Source organism: Panthera leo, chromosome B4, assembly GCF_018350215.1.
Source record: "Panthera leo isolate Ple1 chromosome B4, P.leo_Ple1_pat1.1, whole genome shotgun sequence".
Taxonomy (NCBI): Eukaryota; Metazoa; Chordata; class Mammalia; order Carnivora; family Felidae; genus Panthera; species Panthera leo.
The window spans coordinates 25,609,045-25,629,395 of NC_056685.1; the positions used below are offsets into that span (position 1 = coordinate 25,609,045).

At 37.5% G+C, this 20,351-nt stretch overlaps 1 protein-coding gene across 5 annotated transcripts in view; it reads right to left on the reverse strand.

Moving 5' to 3' along the window:
• The window catches only part of MPP7 (membrane palmitoylated protein 7), a 279,215-nt gene that overhangs the window by 196,373 nt on the left and 62,491 nt on the right, over positions 1–20,351 (reverse strand). For 4 of the 5 annotated variants that reach the window (XM_042945204.1, XM_042945203.1, XM_042945206.1 and 1 more), the window contains exon 2: positions 14,157–14,314. In XM_042945204.1, coding sequence (XP_042801138.1) covers positions 14,157–14,193 — 37 coding nt within the window. In that variant the 5' untranslated portion in view covers positions 14,194–14,314. Of the gene's footprint in view, positions 1–14,156; positions 14,315–17,017; positions 17,126–20,351 lie in introns of those variants that run through there. The other variant, XM_042945205.1, reaches the window with a different exon arrangement.

Genomic DNA, 20,351 nt, shown 5'->3' on the forward strand with positions numbered 1-20,351 from the left:
CTCTTATGCTTTGGCTCTCTCCCTCTCCAACCTCTTTTTTTTTTTTTCTTCCCCTCCCCCATAGACTTCTGTTAAGTTTCTCGGGATCCTGAGAAAATTAGCCTCTATTCTTTAAAGAGACAGCTTCTCACTTATACTGATGGACTCTCAGAAGGTGTAAGTCTAAGAAGATTCATTTGAATTCTCAAAGTCAAATTTGAATTTTGACCTGAATACACAGTTATAAGTCCCAGTTTTAGACTAGGAATGCATGAGAACTGCATTTTCCTCCAGTGCTGGTTTTCACTTTTTGAAAATGCTTAAAGATAACGCCTTACAAGATTTTTTTTTGTGGGGGGGGGGGGGTCAGGGTCCTCTGAATCATCTTTTTGACTCGACCTGGACCTTGGTCTCTGTCCAGTCTTCAGCCTGCCTACCCCAGTTTTTTGTGTGTGTTATTTTATTTTTGATAAAAGAATACTTCACATTGAACAATTCTGCAGCACAAGTATCTGAAAGCTAGTAAGACAGTCCTTACTATATATGGGTCACTCGAACTGTCAAACCCTTAAACTGACTAAAACCCCAAGACTGTGTTAAGATTTTTTTCTAAAAAAAAAAAAAAAAAAAAAAGATGAATGGTCTTTTGGGACAATGAAGAATATTTAGAATACAAAACCTAGCAATTTGGCTAATTTTAGCGAGCACCATATACACACAAGCATAAACGGAAAAGGGGGCTACAAAAATTGCCTCCAGATGTAACTACTCTTATTTCATAAGAAGACCACCAAGAGATAGTCCCTTTAATTTAAATGTCAATGTGGCACGATCTCCTGATCAAGAACCAGCAGGGAGAACAAGGAGGGAAATTTTCCAAATTGCTAAGTGGGCTCCAAGCCTCATGGGAACCAATGCAAGAGAACACATTAATTCTTAAGGTCCAGGCTGCTGAGCATTACAGGGTCCAGTAGTCTGTCATGGGCTACGTGACAGTTTCTACTGGCAACTTAGCACTATCAAGGGGGGTGAAAATTAAGATTTTGTTCACCTAGGTTCACACCTGCAACAGGATTACGACTTTTGCATGACTGTTTCATAAGGTTGCGCCGGTGCTACAGAGGTTATGCTTGTCAGAGTTTTTCTAATCAGCTTTCATGGCATTTGCCTATCACCACTGTGCTTCGAAAATTTACACTACACAAGTATATTTAGTCATGTACTCAATTAACTGAAATAGGCCAAAGATTTAAAATTAGCTCATAGAAGGCTAGCCATTGAGAACAGTAATACAAACAGAGAAGTTCTAATCTTCTGCATATTTATGATCTAAGTCCCAAAGGGTATAAGGTTACAAACGAAAATAAACATGATATTCACCAGTAATCTGACAGTGTAAATGCCAGCCCTCATTTAAACATTTCTTCCCACTTAACACGTGCCCACTACGCTAATGTCATTGGTTTTCATCTTGGATGCCATCAAGATCACTGCAAAAATACAGGATTTGGGGCACCTGGGCAGCTCAGTCGGTTAAGCACCCAACTCTTGATTCTGGCTCAGGTCATGATCTCACTGTTCGTTGAGCTCAAGCCCCACATCGGGCTCTGTGCTGACAACATGGGGCCTGCTTGGGATTCTCTGTCTCCCTCTCTCTCTGCCTCTCTCTCTCTCTCTCTCTCTCTCTCTCAAAAATAAAGAATAGATATTTTTTTTAAAAATACAGGATTTTACAAGGCTGACAAAACGTAATGTCAAAGAGCTGCTCAGTGGTGAGCAATGATGGTGGTGACCGAGCCTCTCTGAAAGAGGCCTGCTAGTCAACAACCAAGGAAAATATAACAAACCCAATAATACATTTCATTTCAAAAGGGAACACATCTGAATACTAAATTTTAAAAACAAACAATAAACAACTACTGAGAAACTAAAGACTTCAGATATTTTAGTTATTATCCACTGGAAAGTCAAAGTGTTATTATAAAATGTTGTCAGCAATTTTATGCAAATAACGGAAAATTCAGCAGGATGCAGTCTTCATTCATGCTAAGAATTAGCACAGTTACAATTATAACCTGCATTGTTCTTGATTATATTTAAAATGTGGCCACAATTTGTATTTCCTTTTTCTAGATAAAGTTCTGATGACTTCCCTACCATTTCCTTGCTCTTTTCATACTCTTATTTAATGTGGATTAATTTCAATTGGCCTTTTCCTGCTCTCTATTACTAGAGAAGATGGATCTCAGAATAATAGCATCAATAAAGAAAGTTAACAGGATTCCAACCTTAACGGATAGTGAATCTATCTATGCTGGAAGTGGAACTAAAAATGCCTTTATTTCATAAAGACAACCAAAAACTAAGCCACCAAAACAGAGAATACAAAGCACAATAAGAATTGGATTTTATTTAATCTGAGAGCCAACTTCCCCTATCGCCAGTGCTTTGTGCATTAAGAAATTCAGTGTCATGAGGCCATCAAAGTTCTCCAGTAATTTTTAAACCAAGGACATAGAGATGAAAAGGGGCGCCTGGGTGGCATAGTCGTTTGAGCACCTGACTTTGGCTCAGGTCATGATCTCACAGCTCATGGGTTCTAGCTCCACATCGGGCTCTGTGAGGGCAGCTCAGAGCCTGTACCCTGCTTCAGATTCTGTGTCTCCCTCTCTCTCTCTCTCTCTGCCCTCCCCCTCTTGCATTCTGTCTCTCTCTCAAAAATAAACATTTAAAAAATTTTTTTAAATAGAGATGAAAACAAACTAGATAATACTAGGAAAACTGGATTTCTGCATGCAAAAGAATTAACCTAGACCCCTATCTCACACCGTATATAAAAATTAACTCAAATTTTAAATCAAGGGGTAATTCCTCATAACTTTGGACTTGGCAATAGATTTTTAGATATGCCACCAAGAGCGTGAGCAACACGAGAAAAAACTGATAACTGACCTTCATCAAAATTAGAACTTTTGTAAAACGGATATGATATGGCAAGTGAAAAGATAATCTACGCAATGGGAAAAAATATTTGCAAAGTTGAAAATGTGGTAAGGGTTTAATATCCGAAATATATAAAGAACTCCAAAACTCAACAAAAAGGCAATCTAATAAAAAAAATCGGTAAAGGACTTGAATAGACATTTTGCCAAATAAGATACAGAGATGGTCAATGAGCATATGAAAAGATGCTCAACATCATTAGTCATCAGGGAAATACAAGTCAAAACCACAATGAGGTACCACTTCATACCTACTAGAATGGCTGCGATCAAAAATAATAGAATGAAACAAGTAGTCATGAGGATATGGACAATTTGGAACCCTCGTACGTTGTTGGAAGGACCGTAAAATGGTGCGGACCCTGCGGGAAACATTTTGGTGCTTCCTCGCAAAGCTAAATGCGGAATTATTCCATATGCGGGAAATTCAGCTCTTAGGAATATACCCAAAAGAACTGAGATCAGGGACTCAAAACAGATACTTGTACAACAATGTACGTTGCAGCACTATTCACAAGAGCCACCAGCTCTTGGGAGCATGCTTGGGAGCTTGGGAGCATCCAAGTGTCCATCGACAGATAAATGCAGAAACTACGTGTAGTATATACACACAATGGAACATTATTCAGCCATGAAAGGGAATGAAGTTCTGGTACATGCCACAACGTGGATGAACCTTGAAACCATTCAGTGGTCTAAGTTAGTTACAAAGTGACAAATATTGGTGCCTGGGTGGCTCAGTTGGCTAAGCACAAAGTGGCAAATATTGTGTAACTCCATTTAAGTGAAATATTTAAAATAGTAATAATCTAGAGACAGAAAGTAGAATGGTGGGTGTGAGGAGTTGGGGGAAGGAGGAACAAGTGAAGTTACTGCTTAACAGGCACAAACTTTCTGTTTGGGGTGATGAAACGGTTTTAGAAATGGTGGTGTTTGCACAGCACTTTGAATACACTTAAAATCACTAAATTGTATAATTAAAATAGTTAAAACAGAAGCTTTTATATCAATTTCACCTGAAAGGAAAACTTAGCTAAAAAATAAACCACAAATGCATGATTAAACATTGCACTTACACCTAAAACAGAAATCACACTATTGCCATGAAGATTATAAAATGAGTCTCAAAATAAAAGACAAATATTCCACAGCAAATGAAAATTGCCGGCAAAATTCCTATATGGAATGACTGCTGGACATACAAAGTGTCCGCACAATTCCACGAGATACAGAACATTCAGCAACTTGTTTACCCAGCATTTGTGTAAAGACTACGATGTAATCACAACAAGCTGATACGTTAACTCTAACGACCACAGCAGAGCAAATAGAGAATTTGTATGGTGTCCCCCCCGCACATGGTCTAGTCTGACTTACCTGCTTCTTTGTGTACAAACTTTTAACTGTCTCTAATTAACAGTATTTGCTGCAGCTGACTTTGTAATAAATAAAGCCGCTCATTTGAAAAACTTAAAAATAAAACAGATTCTTGGACTTTTGGTAACACGAGAGCATGCAATTTGGAAGAGTAACTGCTATCGTGCAGCACGCTAGTGGGCATTGACCTCAGGAGAAAACTATTAATAGGACAGAAGCGGAGACACTCCCTGTTCCTGTAAGAGCCAGTGTGCGAAAATACCGCTCAGTGACTTTTCCGTTTATCACTGAAAAGCCCATACTACATGAAAAGGACTTCTTCACTTCATTCATAAATACTTCATGAGCAGTCACAAGGATGAGAATTAAGGGTATGGATTCAGTTTAAGGAGCACATGCTGTGTGTACTACCACACACACAAAAAGGACCCAAATGCTAATTCGTACACTGTTGTTTCGTTCACATGGAACATTAGCAGTCAACCACACGCCTAATGATCTTGATTTGCTGTGGAAGAGAACTGTAAAAATATAAATATGGTCAACTCAAAACTGCAGAATATACTTCATTTTGGAAACAACTTGAAGAAAAGAACAGCCAGTTAAAGACCATGATGGCTTTTCCCTGATGGAATATACACACTGGCAAAGAGGAAAAATAACCACATTAATCTTTTAAATGAAAGATGAAAACAAAAACATTTTTAGGACACTGGCAAGGCCAATAAAGTCCATTTTGGTTATTTCAAAGGGCTTCTGGTGGTGGTATATTGCAACGATATATTCAAAATCTTTCATAACTTGACTCTATCCCTTTAAGGATCAAACATCATGATTTAGATGTTGGAAATAAGGTTAATCAGATTTCCTAACAAGACTAACCTATGGTATAAACAATTTGAATGTTGGCCGAAAATTTTTAAAAGAACTAAACAGAACTTCTTATAACAAAATATGTATATGTATTACCAAGTTAAACCTTAATGAAGGCATGTAAGAAATCAGATATAGTTCCACAAATTTATGAAAATGGACAAAAAGACAATTTACACACACACACACACACACACACACACACACGAATACTATACTACTCAGCCATAAAAAAATAAATAAAAAGCTAGCCATTTGCAACTTGTATGAACCTTAAGGATATTAGGCTAAGTAAAAGAAGGCAGACAGAAAAAGACCATTATCTTATGATTTCACTTATTTGGAATCTAAGAACCAAAGAAACAAGAGTCATAGATACGGAGAATACACTGGTGGTTGCCAGAAGGGAAGAGGGTGGGGGGGCAAGGGGTGAAATGACTTAAGGGGATCAAGAGGTACAAACTTCCAATTATAAAAGGAAGTCATGTACAGCATGGTGACATTAGTCAATAATAATGTATTGAAAATTTGAAAGTTGCTTTAAGAAAGTAAATCTTAAAAGTTCTCATTACAAGAAAAAATTCTGTGACTCTGAACGGAGAGAGAGGTTAACGAGACTCAATGTACTGCTTGCTTGGCAATATATACAAATGTCAAATCATGTTGTACACCTGAAACTGATATGCCACATATCGAACATACTTTAATACAATGAAAAAATGAAGGCAAATAAAACATGTTATGATACATTAAAAGAGAGAGTTTGAAGGCCATAAACCTTTATTTAATATAGGAGACTCTAAGTTGTTTGTTTTTTTTTAAACAGGTGAAAAATCATCTTGGGTGAGAAGGCTGAGTTGTGAGATGGAGATTAGAACAAACAAATGGTAATATGGGAGGAACTCTAAATGAATATTGATAATATAAAGCGAAATAATGAGGTCTTCAAGGTTGTGGGGGGTTTTTTGGAGAGAATTAAAATACATGACATAATAGCACTGAACTTGGGAGGGAAGTATACAAGGCAAAAGTGTTCTAAGATCCCCGGATTTTTCAGGATGATAATAAAGGTCCAGATTAAGACAGTATTTTATAATGAAGGATGCATGCTGTAATTTCTAAGGTAGTCACTAAAAGAACAGAAAGATAATGTATTAATTTCAAAACTGAGAAAAGGGAAAACCAAAATGAAAAAGGAAAACCCTAATCAATCCAAAAGAAATTACAAGAGAAAAAGAAACTTAGAAAAATTAGGATTAAAAAAACACAATATAGGTTAAAATTTTAAACTTTAAAAATCAGACATTATAACTAACTGAAGATTCTCCAGTTAGAAGCAAAGCCTGTCCAACTTATTACCTCAGAAAGCTCCAACTCTAATTCACAAAAGCTGTAAGACTGCAGGAATAGAGAGAGGGTCATAGTAAAAGGATAGAAAAAGATGTATCATGCAAACGCTAACAGAAAAAAATATTTACTTTAAGATAAAATGTATTAAAAAGGCTTAATTTACCTGCAAAATAACAAATTTGTATTTAATAATAAATTTAAATATTATACAAAATTAAATATATACAACAAAAACTGAACAGAACTACAAAAACAGTCATAAAGGGAAACTTTTTAAAATATTTCTGTTGATAACTGAGAAAAGAAACAACAAATCAGTAAAAATACAGACGATTTGAGTAACTTAATTAAAAACCTTTTCTGTAGGCTTATATAGAAGACTAAACTCAATGACTGCAGAATATACCTTCTTTTTAGACACAGAACACTTACAGAAATTGACCATACAGCTGGCCATAAAGTCTAAACAACTTCAAAGGACTGAAATAATGGAAATTAAGTTTTCTGACCACAAAGCCATTAAGGAAGAAATCAGGAACAAAAGATAAATTTAAAAAATTCTTATTTGTATACTTAAGAAAATTCTAAATAACCAATTACAAAATAATTCTAAGGTCATAAAACCAGTACCTAGGGAGAAACAGCCTTAAATGTTAACATTTGGCAAAGAAGAAGGTTAAAATATATGAACAAATGTTCATTACTAGAAAAAGAGTAAAAATCAGTGAAATAAAAACTAATATACAATGAAGAAAATTCATAAGGCCAAAAGTTATATATCTAAAAAGACTAATAAAATTGACAAAACTCTGGCAATATGAAGGAAAGGGAAGAAAAGACCATAAATACCAATACCAGGACCAAAAAGAAAAAAAAAAAAAAACCACTAATATAGAAATTGCAAACATAAAATAAAATTATGAGCAACTTTTTCAGATATTTGAAAATTTAGGTGAAATGGACCAAGTCTTAGAAAAATATAAACTCAAGGATAAAGAGAAAACCTAAACATTCTTGTAATCTTTAAAATAATTACCAATATTCTTATCAAAAAGAAAATGTCCAAGCCCAGATAACCTAACAGGTAAATTCCACTAAAGTAAAAACTAATTTCAGTCTTTCACAAACTTGTCCACAGAAGAGTAAAGACTTCTCCCACCTCACTACATGAGGCTAATGTGATATTGTTAGAGTGAATGACAAAACAAAATTACAGGCTAAAGTCATTCATAAAAACATAAAGCTATAAATAAAATATGAGCAAACTAAATCCAGCAGATTATATGAACAAATTGGGTTTATCTCTAAAATGCAAGTTGGTTTAATAGTCAAATATCAATGAAATTTGCTATGTTGAGATTCACAGGACACAGATGATCATTACAATACATACATAACAAGCACTTGACAAAATTCAATGGCTAGTCATTAAAAAAATCATTTTGCAAACTAAGAATAAATGGAAGCTTCCTTAATCCAGTAAAGGGCATATATGAAAAAATCTAGAGCAAATATGACAAAGAAGAAATGCTGAAGTAATGTCTTTTGAGACCCAGAACTAAAAGCAAAGATGTTCACCATCACCACTGTGATTCGACATTGTAACAAAGGTTCCAGATAGTAGCACAGCAAGCAAAGGGAAGCACAGTCTTTATTATGCCATGGTGGGCCAACTGGATACCCACATGGGAAAAATTAATATGGAGCCTTCACACCTTACAAACAAAAATCTACAATATCAAAATCAAAACGGAAACTGAAAAGGGAATAACTTTTTGATGGTAAGTTAAGGAAATATTTCATGAATACAATTCAGCAATCATTAACCTAAAGGAAAATGGTGCTCGACTGATTGGAAATTAATGACTTCTGCATATAGAAAAGGGGAGGAAAGTGCAAAAATGAGAAGACTAGTCATAGAACAAGAGAAGGTGCTTGTAACACATATAACTAATCCAATTCATATGACATAATTCCACTTATAAAGTTCAACAAGCAAAATTAAACTATATGGCCTAGGGAGCTTACATAAATCATAAACTATGTTTTATATAGAGTGTAAAATTGCAACCTTTTTGTTTTTTGGGTTTTTTTTTTTAATGTCCATCTCTAAGGAGGTTGAGGCGATTGTGAAAAGAAGAAATACCCAGGCTGCTTTCAGGATGCTTGATTTCTTGAACCAGATGGTGATCACGTGGATATTGGCATTGTAACCAGTTTTAGATCTTATAAAAGTTTTATGTGTTTTTCTGTATATATATTTCATATTATATGATTTTTGGAAAAAAACCATACTTAATGAATTTATAAAACTAAAACTAACATAGGTACTATGCACAAAAGGAATGATTTCATAAGATTAAAAAAAGAACGGCACTATCAGAGGAATAAAAACAAGGTCAACTCTCTAGTTCATAAAAGTTGTTTCCCATGAGGTACAGGTTAATGACATGTACCTGGAACCGATTAATTTAAGTAAATGGATGGTGGCGGCCAGGTTTCTCACTGTTGGGGGTGGGAATTTACAAATAAGAAAGGGAAGAAGGCAAAAATGATCCATTTGCTAATTAGAGTTGGCAACATCTGTAAGAATTCACGTTTAGCTTAATATAGTTATAGCTGATTGCACACAAAAATGTTTATAATGATGTGTGTATCTACATGCGTTAGTGTACATGTATGTATTTCTTTGCTCTGACACATGGGAAGACCTGAAAGAAACAACACTCTGATAGCCATATGCAAACCATCACCCAGATCCTGGGTTCTAATCCCATTCCCCAGTAAAAGGCGCTAGGGTCTCCCTAGCGAAATAGTTGATTCCAGGACTGGAGCACTGTAAAATGAGCCTGGGACATCTTGTAGTGCCAAAAGGAAAGAAACAAGCAGGCCCACATTGACAGGAGAATATCAAAGGGGCCAAAGCTGGAACGACTGGAACAACAAAATAAATTTTGTATTGGATTATAACCCAAAATATCAATAAATATCCATGAGTCCATACTGATACGAATAAACGAATAGGAGAAAAAAGACAAAATATTCCAAATATTTTATATAGAAACTTTAGCCTAAAGGAGGGAGAACATAACACACAGTGTAGACTGCACAGTATGGTACAGTGTGGAAAGAATGGAAAAAGAAAATAATGTTACAGTGGAGAAATCTGACGAATACTACTTTAGCCAGTTGACCAACATCAATAGTCATAAATCAGGTTGAGAGTATGTACCCTTGATATGATAGCAATGGCACTTAAATCAGACAAATTCTAACAGAGGGGAATTCTATAGCATACCTGACTAGAACTCCTAAGAACTGTCAGGGTCACCAAAGACAAAAAAAAAAAAAAAAAAAAAAGTCTGAGAAACCCTCATAGCCAAGAGGAGCCGAATGAGACCGTGACAATCAAATGTGATGGGAGATCCTGGAGCAAAAACAAACAAACAAACAAACAAACAAAAAAAGACATTAGGGGAAAACAAAGAAAATCTGAATAAAGTATAGATTTTAGTTAATAATAGGGTTTCAATATTGATTCACTAATTGAAGTGAACGTGCCAAACTAAGGTAAGATGTTAATCAGGGAAACAAGGTATAAGGTATACTGGAACTCTCAGTATTATCTTCATAATCTCTCTGCAAATCTAAAAAATAAAGTCCATTGAAATTAAAAAAAAGAAAAAAACAAGAAAGAAAATCCAGAACATATATTGGTGAACAATGGAGGGGATATTACAAATTTATGTCAAAAGAATGGACTACTGAATAAGTTATTTGGGGACTACTGGTTGTTCATGTGGGAAATAAAATTAGACAATTATTATTTCACTCCACATATAAATTACAGTTGGACTAAAATTCCAAATGTATACAAACAAACTGTGTTAATTATTGGAAAAAAAATCTTAGAGAATATCTTCATGACCTTGCAGTAGGTAGGAAAGCACAAGGGAAAAAAAAAAGCATTAACCATACAGAAAAGATTGATTTGCCCACATAAAAGTTTTCAACTTCAATAAAAGAAATACTATTTAAGAAAAAAAAGACAAATGGCTGACCAGAAAAAATGGCATTCAACCTAAAATGTCCCATAATATACAAAATACAAATAAAAGAAATTCTGTAAAAACATGAAAAAATGGTAACCGATAGAAAAAAAGGGAAAGGATGTGAATTGACAAATCAGAGGAATAAACGGCCATTAAACGAATGGAAATCTGCTCAATATCAGGAGTAATGCACATTCAACACTTAAGATACCATGTTTTATCCATCAAATGGGCAAAAATTATCAAGGCTTATGATATCAAAGCTCGACAAGAATATGGGGGAAAGAATCCCCAATGTACTGTCCATGGGATCATTAAGTGCCTTAACCACTCTGGAGGACAATTTGATAACATCCATTAAATATTCACATCTTTTTTCCCAAAATATCATAAAAGAAGCAAAACCAGGGTTTTCATCAATAGAAGTATGGTTCATTACACTGTGATACTACAGAAAAGTATGCCTTAGTTTAAAAGAATGAGGTAGATACATAAATGGTTGTATAGATAGATAGGTCATATATATATATAAACACACACACGTATTTACACACACACACACACGTATACACACACACACGTATACACACACACACGTATACACACACACACGTATACACACACACACACGTATACACACACACACGTATACACACACACACACGTATATACACACACGTATATATATATACACACACACGTATGTATACATATACGTGTGTGTATATATATATACATCGTATACGTATATGTATACACACATACGTGTATGTATACATACGTGTATATACACACGTATATATATACACGTATATATACATACATGTATGTATACATATACAAACACACACACACCCTGTGGAGTTCCAGCTCTGACATCTTACTTGATATAGGAAAAAAGGTTCTAGAACAATCCACAGAGAACAGAATCCGATTAAAAAGGAACAAAGACATAAAACAACACACTTATGTACATCCGTGTGTAAGTGTTTAATGTATACAACATTCTTGAAGGATACTCATCAAATGAGAAAGAAAATGAGACTGGGGCAGAGAATGGGTGGGTAATTAAGAATTCCTTTCTTTTTTTATCTATGCATCTTTGACAACGACGATGTTTTTATATATTACCTGTGTAATTGCATTTTTTTCCCTTGGTGAAATCAGTAGAAAGGGGGAAAGGGAGAAGTGGTATAAGCTTTACACTGAAAGTATAGTCCCACACGAGGACTATGTGCTTCAGGGGCCACTGGGAGCCACTCCCCTGCCACCCGAGCTTCTGCCTCTGCCCTTCGGTTACGCTCTCTAGCTCTGTACCCAGGAGAGGACGTTGCTAAGCAACCCTGCTTAGGGTAAAAATGACCCCTGACTGGCAAACCGCATCTGGTCTGCAAGGGACTAGAAGGGAACCATGAGCATCTGATGCGTGCACCATACTTTGGAACTTCCCTGAATGCAGTGACTCTTGGAGCAGGTCTTCTCTGCTGGACTCAAGCCTTGTTGGGCATACAGGTCAAAAAATATCACAAAGCCAGGTGTGAATGACACAGGCACTTTCGATCCGCATCAAGGGAGCCAGCTACGTGTGGAAAAGTCCTTTTTAAATTCTGAATAGCCTCTGCTATTTTCATGACTGACCCTTCGACTGCCCCATAAACTATAAATACTCCATTTTAATCATTCCTTAAGAAAGATGTAAGCAACAATATTTTGCATTCAATTAAACTAGGGCATTTTTGGCGAACAGCAAGGCATGAAACTTATTCATTACATAACTGTAGTAAATTTATGGCTCAAATAAATTTTATCTATAATTTCCCAAACCACTATGGAAAGTTAAATCATTCATTTTATATAGTAGAACACAATGTGGGACTTTATAAAAACTAAAACGAAGAAAAAAAATTTTCCAAAAGGAGCTGGCTTCCAAGTTAATGTCTTGAGAAAAAAAGATTTTCAGGTATTTAAACATCAAAATTACTTCCTCAGAAAAACTAACCCTCAGTGTAAATTACAGTGGAAAAAAATCATTACTGATGGATAAAGATGAGACAAAACTTGCCAAAGCGTTAGGATGGATATGCTTGAAATAGCAAGAATGATATTTCCAAATTTGTGATTCAGCTTTGTGAAAATCATGGTACCAGTAACTGCCCACACTGAGACCACTATCTCAGCTGCTTACGGAACGGCAGTGATGGAACCAAATTCAGTATGGTCAGTGCAACACATGAGACGTTCTTTTTAGTCACATACCATGCCATTTCTTTTGAGAGGTCTTAAAAGTACAAGGCATAGCTCCCCCACCCCACTCACATTCTGTTTTAACAGTTCTGGGGGGCACCTGCGTGGCTCAGTCCATTAAGCGTCCGACTCTTAATTTCGGCTCAGGTCATGATCCCCGAGTCCTGGGATTGGCCATGGAGCCTGCTTAAAATACTCTCTCCCTCTCCCCCCAAAAAAAAAGTTCTGGGAAGGGTTCATGAATCCACATTTTTAACAAGTGCTGATTCTCAGACCTATAAATACAGAGAACAAACTGATGGTTTCCAGAGGGGAAGTGGGTAGAGGGTGGGCAAAATGGACGAAGGGTAGTGGAGACACAGGCTTCTAGTTAAGGAATGAGTAAGTCACGGGAATAAAAGACACTGCATAGGAATATAGTCAATGATACTACATGGTGTCACTGTATGGTGACAGATGGTAGCTATACTTGTAGTCAGTGGACACAGCTTAACATATAGAGAAGCTGAATCACTGTATTGTAAAGCTGGAACTAATGTAACATTGTATGTCAAGCATACTCTGAAAACTTTTTTAAATTAAAACCAAAGAGTGCTGATTCCGGGGAACCTCAGAACAGGACCTCAAAGGGGCACTGACCTCCTTCACCCGCCTCCTGAAACAGGTCGGAAGGAAGAGGACTTTACACATACATGTGGTTTTTTTCTTTCTTGGAACTCTTTATTCTAAGTATCACTAAATCTTACAACGGATAGTAAGGTGAAATATGCTTGTTTTAACTGAATCCCTTAATGACATATCAACTTCAGGATAGTTGGTTCCCACCCCCCACCCCCTCCGGTGACAGGAAGAAAGAAAACACAAGAATGGGGTAGGGACAATATTGTATTTCTTAAAGGAAAACAGTGCCAGGTCTTAAGGTTATTAAACCTGAGTGAAGAGTACCAGGAGTATCATGGGATTTGCCATACTTTATTGCATGCTTAAAATATTCGCTTGTTTTTTTAAAGAAATTTAAATGCATGGCATTATCACAAAGGGGAAGACCATATAAGAGCATCAGCACAAGCCATCGCTACCAGGAGAAAGCAGTGTTCAGTCAACGTCCTCTGACGACGTTTACCTTGGAAGGAGGCATCCTAGTTGCTTTTGTGCCCCTCTTGCTGGTTACGGAAAAACAGGCATGATCTGTTCGCACTTACTGAAAGCAATGCTGTTTTTCACTGCGAACAAGAAAATGCAAGGACGGAAGGAAAACCGCCCCTCTTGGTTCACATACCTGTGTCACTACCGGATCCTGTTGACAACGCCGGCATGATGCAAGCCGCAGGCTGGGACAACGCACACCAAACGCTCTCCACTTAGAAAGCCACAGGGGAGGCCAGGTCCGTGGCCAACAGCCACGCTGTCGACCAAGATTTATCGTGCAGGCCGTTTCTAAAAAGAGAAGAAACGCTTTAAAAATAATAATAATAATAGGGGAGACTACCAAACTGCGACATTCTGCAACTAACTCAAAATTCTTATTCCAACACACTTACCAGAAAGATCAGATCTTCCAAAGTTTACATGTCTCCGCTACGTGTAAATATTAAGTGCGGGAGTTTTTTATCTTGATGGGAGGTTTCTAATTAAAACCGTTAAAGTTCCTCATACATGTATCAAGGCTTCCTTAAAGATTTTCACAGTTGGAGTGCTGAATGCACAGACTGAGAACTTAAAGATTTTTACGCCAATGCTATCCTAAAATCCTTTGCCTCTATTATTGCGATCCCACGCTATCTTCCTAATGCAGAACAGAGACTCTATAGACTGTCAACAACTTATAAGTAATTGTAATTTTTTCAACAGCTCGTCCTAATAAGACAACTGCAGAGTTCTCTGCCTGAAAGCTGCGAAATCACCCTGAAAAACTACTAGAATTGACGATGTTAGAGATTCACAGAAGTGTTAGTAATCTCAACGAAACCTACCAATCCGAGCTAACGTATGAAAGTAAATTCTTTTAGTAAAAACTAAGCTTTGATGCACCTTTGAAAAATATCCATTTTTTTTCAAAAGCTGTTTTCACCAAGGTTTATCCTGAAATAATTAGCAAGGCGCTATTGAATAGTAGCTAAAGAGCAAGGACTCCAGAGTTTGACTTGACCTTTCATTCGGCTGAGTCTGTGATCTTGGACAAGTTATTGAATCTTATTGTGCCCTAATTTCCTTACATACAAACGGAGAGAACAGCACTTCAGGACTGTCTGATAATTATACACGCTAAGGCTCGCAACATAGCATCTGGCACATGACAAGCAAACAAGAAACGCTGGCCGTTATAACTGGAGTTGTTTAGCTCAAGCAGTAAGATTATAAAATGCAAACATAAAAGAAAGTAGCAAGATTAAAATTTACGTTGGCCTGACACCCGGGAGAAGGCCATGTGGTTTAAATTTAGACCGCGGCTGCCTAATCACGGAAAAATACACTACATTTACACTTTTTAGAAATCAGAAGACCCACACAATGCGTTTAGGTCCATTTTTTAGTGCATTTTCCCCAGTTCTCTATAAAGCAAAGTCAGTAATTTAAAAGCATATTTTAACATATATTAACAAGAAAAACAGATATTGTAAACACTCGAAAAACTGGCTCACTTCAATTCATAAAGCCTTTAAGTTGCTGATTCATATTACAGAGTAAGGAAAAATGAACTTGCCAAACTTCACTTGAAAAATTCCAAACTGTAAAATTCTATTAAGACCTTCTAAATTAGCTATTTAATTATCAAAGTGAACTTTAGTATGAAAAAACTCACCAGACTCTCTTGAACCAGACTATCTGTTGGAACGGCCTGCATTTTGTTTCGTATTACGAAGGCTGGCAAAGTTAAAATATGCAGACGTATCCATACAGAGAAGACTATTAATTAAAAATGTAAGAGCAGTTATTTTCAATACCAAATGAAAATATAAATCACTAAGCTAAAAATAAGAGAAAAAGACTTAAGTGTCACTAACGCCCACCCATGAGGCCGTTTTCCCCAATAATTTTAAAACGTAACTCTGCTTTTGCTTTCATAAATGATTCTAAACAATCAGGATTAAAATTCAGCTACATACAAGTGTTGGTTAATTGGAACTCAAAGAAAAAAAAACAAAAACCAGACCATAATTTCAAGAAAGCATTCAATAAGACTTCTCTGTTTTGCTGGGAAAAAAGGAGGAAACGGCTGAAGTTTGGAAAGTGTAGGCACACACCTTTCTCCCATTAAGGCAATATGTACACGTATGTGGGTAGACAGCTATCACATGTGTGTGTAGATAACTTAAGCTCTTTATGCCATAAGTCATAATTTCAATAGTACAGATTGTTTAACTATAGAAATATATATACACAGTTTATACCCTGTAAACTACCACTTTCCTCACACCTTAGAGAACTTACAATGCTTCACTTTTATAAATCGCCAACACTGTATAATAAGTGATCTTCTGCTTATATCAAACATTCTAGGATACTAAGACAACCTCACATTCCCACATCAAAACACCCTTCTGAGTTGATGCTGCTGGACATATAAGGCCACTTATGAAAGGCCTTAGCATTTCGCATTTTTTATTTCATAATGAACACTTGTGGTTAAATTTTTCCAAAGCCGTATCACCTAAGAAATATACGCTACAAAGTAATTATCTTCTCAGAACATATGTAAGTGTATTAATAAAAAATAAATGGCTTGATAAAATCCCAACCAGTAAAATGCTTACTATTTTGTGGAATGAAGCAGAGTTGCTGGGTTTAACTTTCAAACTGAGCTCAATTTTTCTAGTAATCATGTTATTTTCTTTGGCTAAATTTATTGAAAATACTTTGGAATTTGTCAGAACCCAGTCATAATTATTACTGACTGTTGTATGGAATCGATTTACTACAACACAAAAATACCAGCTGTTACAGTATGTCCTGAGAGGGATTACCGAATATTCTTAAATTGAAGTTCAATCCATCTTTCCATAAAAGAGAGAGAGACCCAAACGCCAGGAACCTAACAGCGGTATCAAGTGCACCTGAAGCATTTACAATACCCAATAGAACTATTACAACCCTCCTTTAAAAAGGCTTATTTTTGAAATTTCATTATTCCAGTTGTACCTTGCTTCTATATATCACACAGTATCAGGTTCTTCTGGCATCGATCATGTGGAAACAGTGAAATACGTGAAGGTCTATGAGCTTACAATGTTCAATTTCTACTGGCCCCGGGTAACCCTTAGGGCTCCCGTAGCACTCGTGACACCTAATGGTCGACCGTGGAAGTGCAAGTGTTTGTCGCTGAAAGGTTTTTTTTTGTTTTCTTTCTTTTTTTTTTTTTTTTTTTTTCTTTTTTGGAGTTTTCAGTAAAGCAAGAATGGTCTCAATTGTACCTAGCGAAATAGTCACCTGCAAAAATTTTCATTAATATTCATATACACACTATTAGAGAAATACACACTCCTCCTGTATGCCTCTTCCTCTCTATATAACACGTCACTTCGGACACCAAGCGTCGTTTCCCACACATCAGGCAATTCTGCAACACGAGCTGAGCGTCCTACAGTTTAATTCAATTCTGACACTATCTACCTGGAGACAGCATCAGATCCCACAGGTTAAGGGCACCGTCCCACAAGACTGCCGCTACTCGCACCCCTCCCCCCACTCCCCAGCGTCAATCCCAATTCAGGCCGTCACCTGTGCTTCCGATGGATGAACTATAGACCGGAAGTTCCCGTGAACCCCTGCTTGGTTTTTATTCATTTGTGAGAGCCACCACTCAAAAACCTTTACTGACTAGATCACTGGTTTATTATGAAAGGGTACAACTCAGGAACAGCCAGATGGAGGAGACGCAAAGGGCAAGGTGTGTGCGAAGGAGAACGGAGCCTCCATGCCCTCTCCCTCTCGGGGTGCACGGACTCCCGGCGGGGTTTTTATGGAGACTTCATTTTATAGGCATGGTTGATTCAATCGGCCCGGCCCCTAGCCCTCCTCGCATCTCCAGAGGTGGGACTGCCGGGTTCCAACTCGCTAACCTACTCGAGGCTGGTCAGCTGGCAACCTGCCCCCATTCTCAGGAGCTTCCCTCGCACAAGTCACGGCATTACCATGATCTCAGGTGTGTCTGAAAGGGGCGTGTCATCACTGACAAGATACGTTTATCACTCTTACCACCTGGGTTTAATTCCAAGGGTTTTTAGGAGCTCTGTGTGAAAACCAAATACACATTTCTTACTATAAATCACCATACTACACCTACCCGCGAAGTTTTTAGGCAGATGAGCAAGAAATCAAGCAGTGGACCTAGTTTCCAAACACATTTCCTCTCAATGGGGCGGACTATTCAAGAACATGAAAACTTCTAATTAACTGTCATCGTAAATAATTAATCATAGTAATATGCTGCCATTGCTGGAGATTGCAACTGTACCCAGTCGTCCAGTAACTTCACCAGTTACAAATATTCCAAGTTGCACTTCCAAAATCTGAGAGAGCAATAAAATAGCACAGAGTAAACTTCTTCTAAAAAAAAAAAAAAAAAAAATTTACATTGATGATTTTTTTTAGACACTCCATCTGAAAGATTTACTAGTTATATTGGCCAGTACAAGCAGCCAACTGGTATCTGTTAACATTATTCAAAACCTCCTGAGTTAGAACTAAGAAAGGAGGCAACGTGTAGCTTAGTGGCATAGATCTGTTTATGTAAAATGGTATTTATGCCGTTTATACCAGCTGTTCTCCGCGTGTGGTCTGCAGACCCCCAGCGGTCTCCAGGACCCTCTCAGAGGCCAAATGTTCAGTAGGTCAAATTATTTTCATAGCAATTCTGAGATGCCATTTGCCTTTTGTGCTCCATGCCCATCTTCACTGACAGTGAAAAGGAACGGTGGGCAATTCCACTGGCACCGAACTGAAACTGCCCATCCTTGTGCTCTTCAGTGCCAAGCACGTTCGTGAAAAAGGAAGAAAACAAAGACGGGGGGGGGGTTCATTCTAGAATGCTCTTAATAAAGAGTTCTTAATTAAATCACTAAATAATTGCCTCTTCAGTATCCATCTTTTTAACGTTCTGTGACGAAATGAGAAGTATGCAGAAAGCAAAGCTGCCTTAAAATGAAGTCATGTCTGTCTCAAAGAAAAACACCTGTGCGATGCTTTTTAGTAAACTATGCTAGCCGTGTTTTTCATGAGAAACCATTTGTATTTGGAAAGACAACTGAAAGGCAAATTATTCAGCTAGTCCCCTTCATCAGGCTCGAGTATTTGCTAAATATTGTCTGGCAAATGAATGAAGGGAGTCTGGGACTCGAGAAGAATTGACGGTGTGTGTTGCTAATGATAAAACATAAGCTTTCAAGCAATAAAAGTACAATTTTTCTTAATTTGAGAGAGAGTATGCACGTGAACAGGGGAGGGGCAGAGGGAGAGAATCTAGTGTTTATTTTAATGTTTATTTTTTTAATGTTTATTTTAAGACAGAGACAAGAGTGCACTTGAGCAGGGGAGGGGCAGAGAGGGGGGGTAGAGAGAGAGAGAGAGAGAGAGAGAGAGGGAGGGAGAGAGGGAGAGAGAGAGAGAGAGAGAGAGAGAGAGAGAGAGAGAGAGAATGAATCCCAAGCAGGCTCCACACTATCAGCACATAGCCTGTTGTGGGGCTCGATCTCACAAACTGTGAAATTGTGACCAGAGCTGAAATCCAGAGTCGGACACTTAACCGACTGAGCCATCCATGTGTCCTGAGAGAGAATGAATCTTAAGCAGGCTCCATGCTCACTGCAGAGTCTGACATGGGGCTTGATCCCACAACCTCGGGATCATGACCTGAGGTGGAAATCAAGAGTCCGACACTCAACTTCCTGAACCACCCAGGTGCCCCCCAAAATAGGATTTTATAAAACTTGGTTCCACTATAGGCTGTCCTGTCCTCACTTTGCAAGGTACCAAGTTCACTGACAAATGCAAACATGCTACAACCCAGCCCCCATTTTGCATAGTTCCAGTAGCTCCCCAATACCCAAAGGCTCTTCTGAGATCAGTGGTGATATTGACAAATGTGATCTTTTTTCATGTTTATTATTTTTGAGAGAGAGAGAGAGAGAGAGAGAGAGAGAGAGAGACACGGCAAGCGAGAGCGAGCATGAACGGGGAGGGGCAGAGAGAGATGGAGACACAGAATCCAAAGCAGGCTCCAGGCTCTGAGCTGTAAGCCCAGAGGCTGACATGGGGCTGGAACTCACGGACCACGAGATCATGACCTGAAGTCGGATACTTAACCGACTGAGCCACCCAGGCACCCCAACAAATGTGATTTTTTAAATCATGTCTACATGTGGATTGTGAACGAGTAATTTTGAAAATATCAATACGTGGTATTAGAAAATCATGCATGAATAGAAGATTCATTCAAAGTGCAAGACAGGGCAATGGATTTCAAAAGTTCCAATAT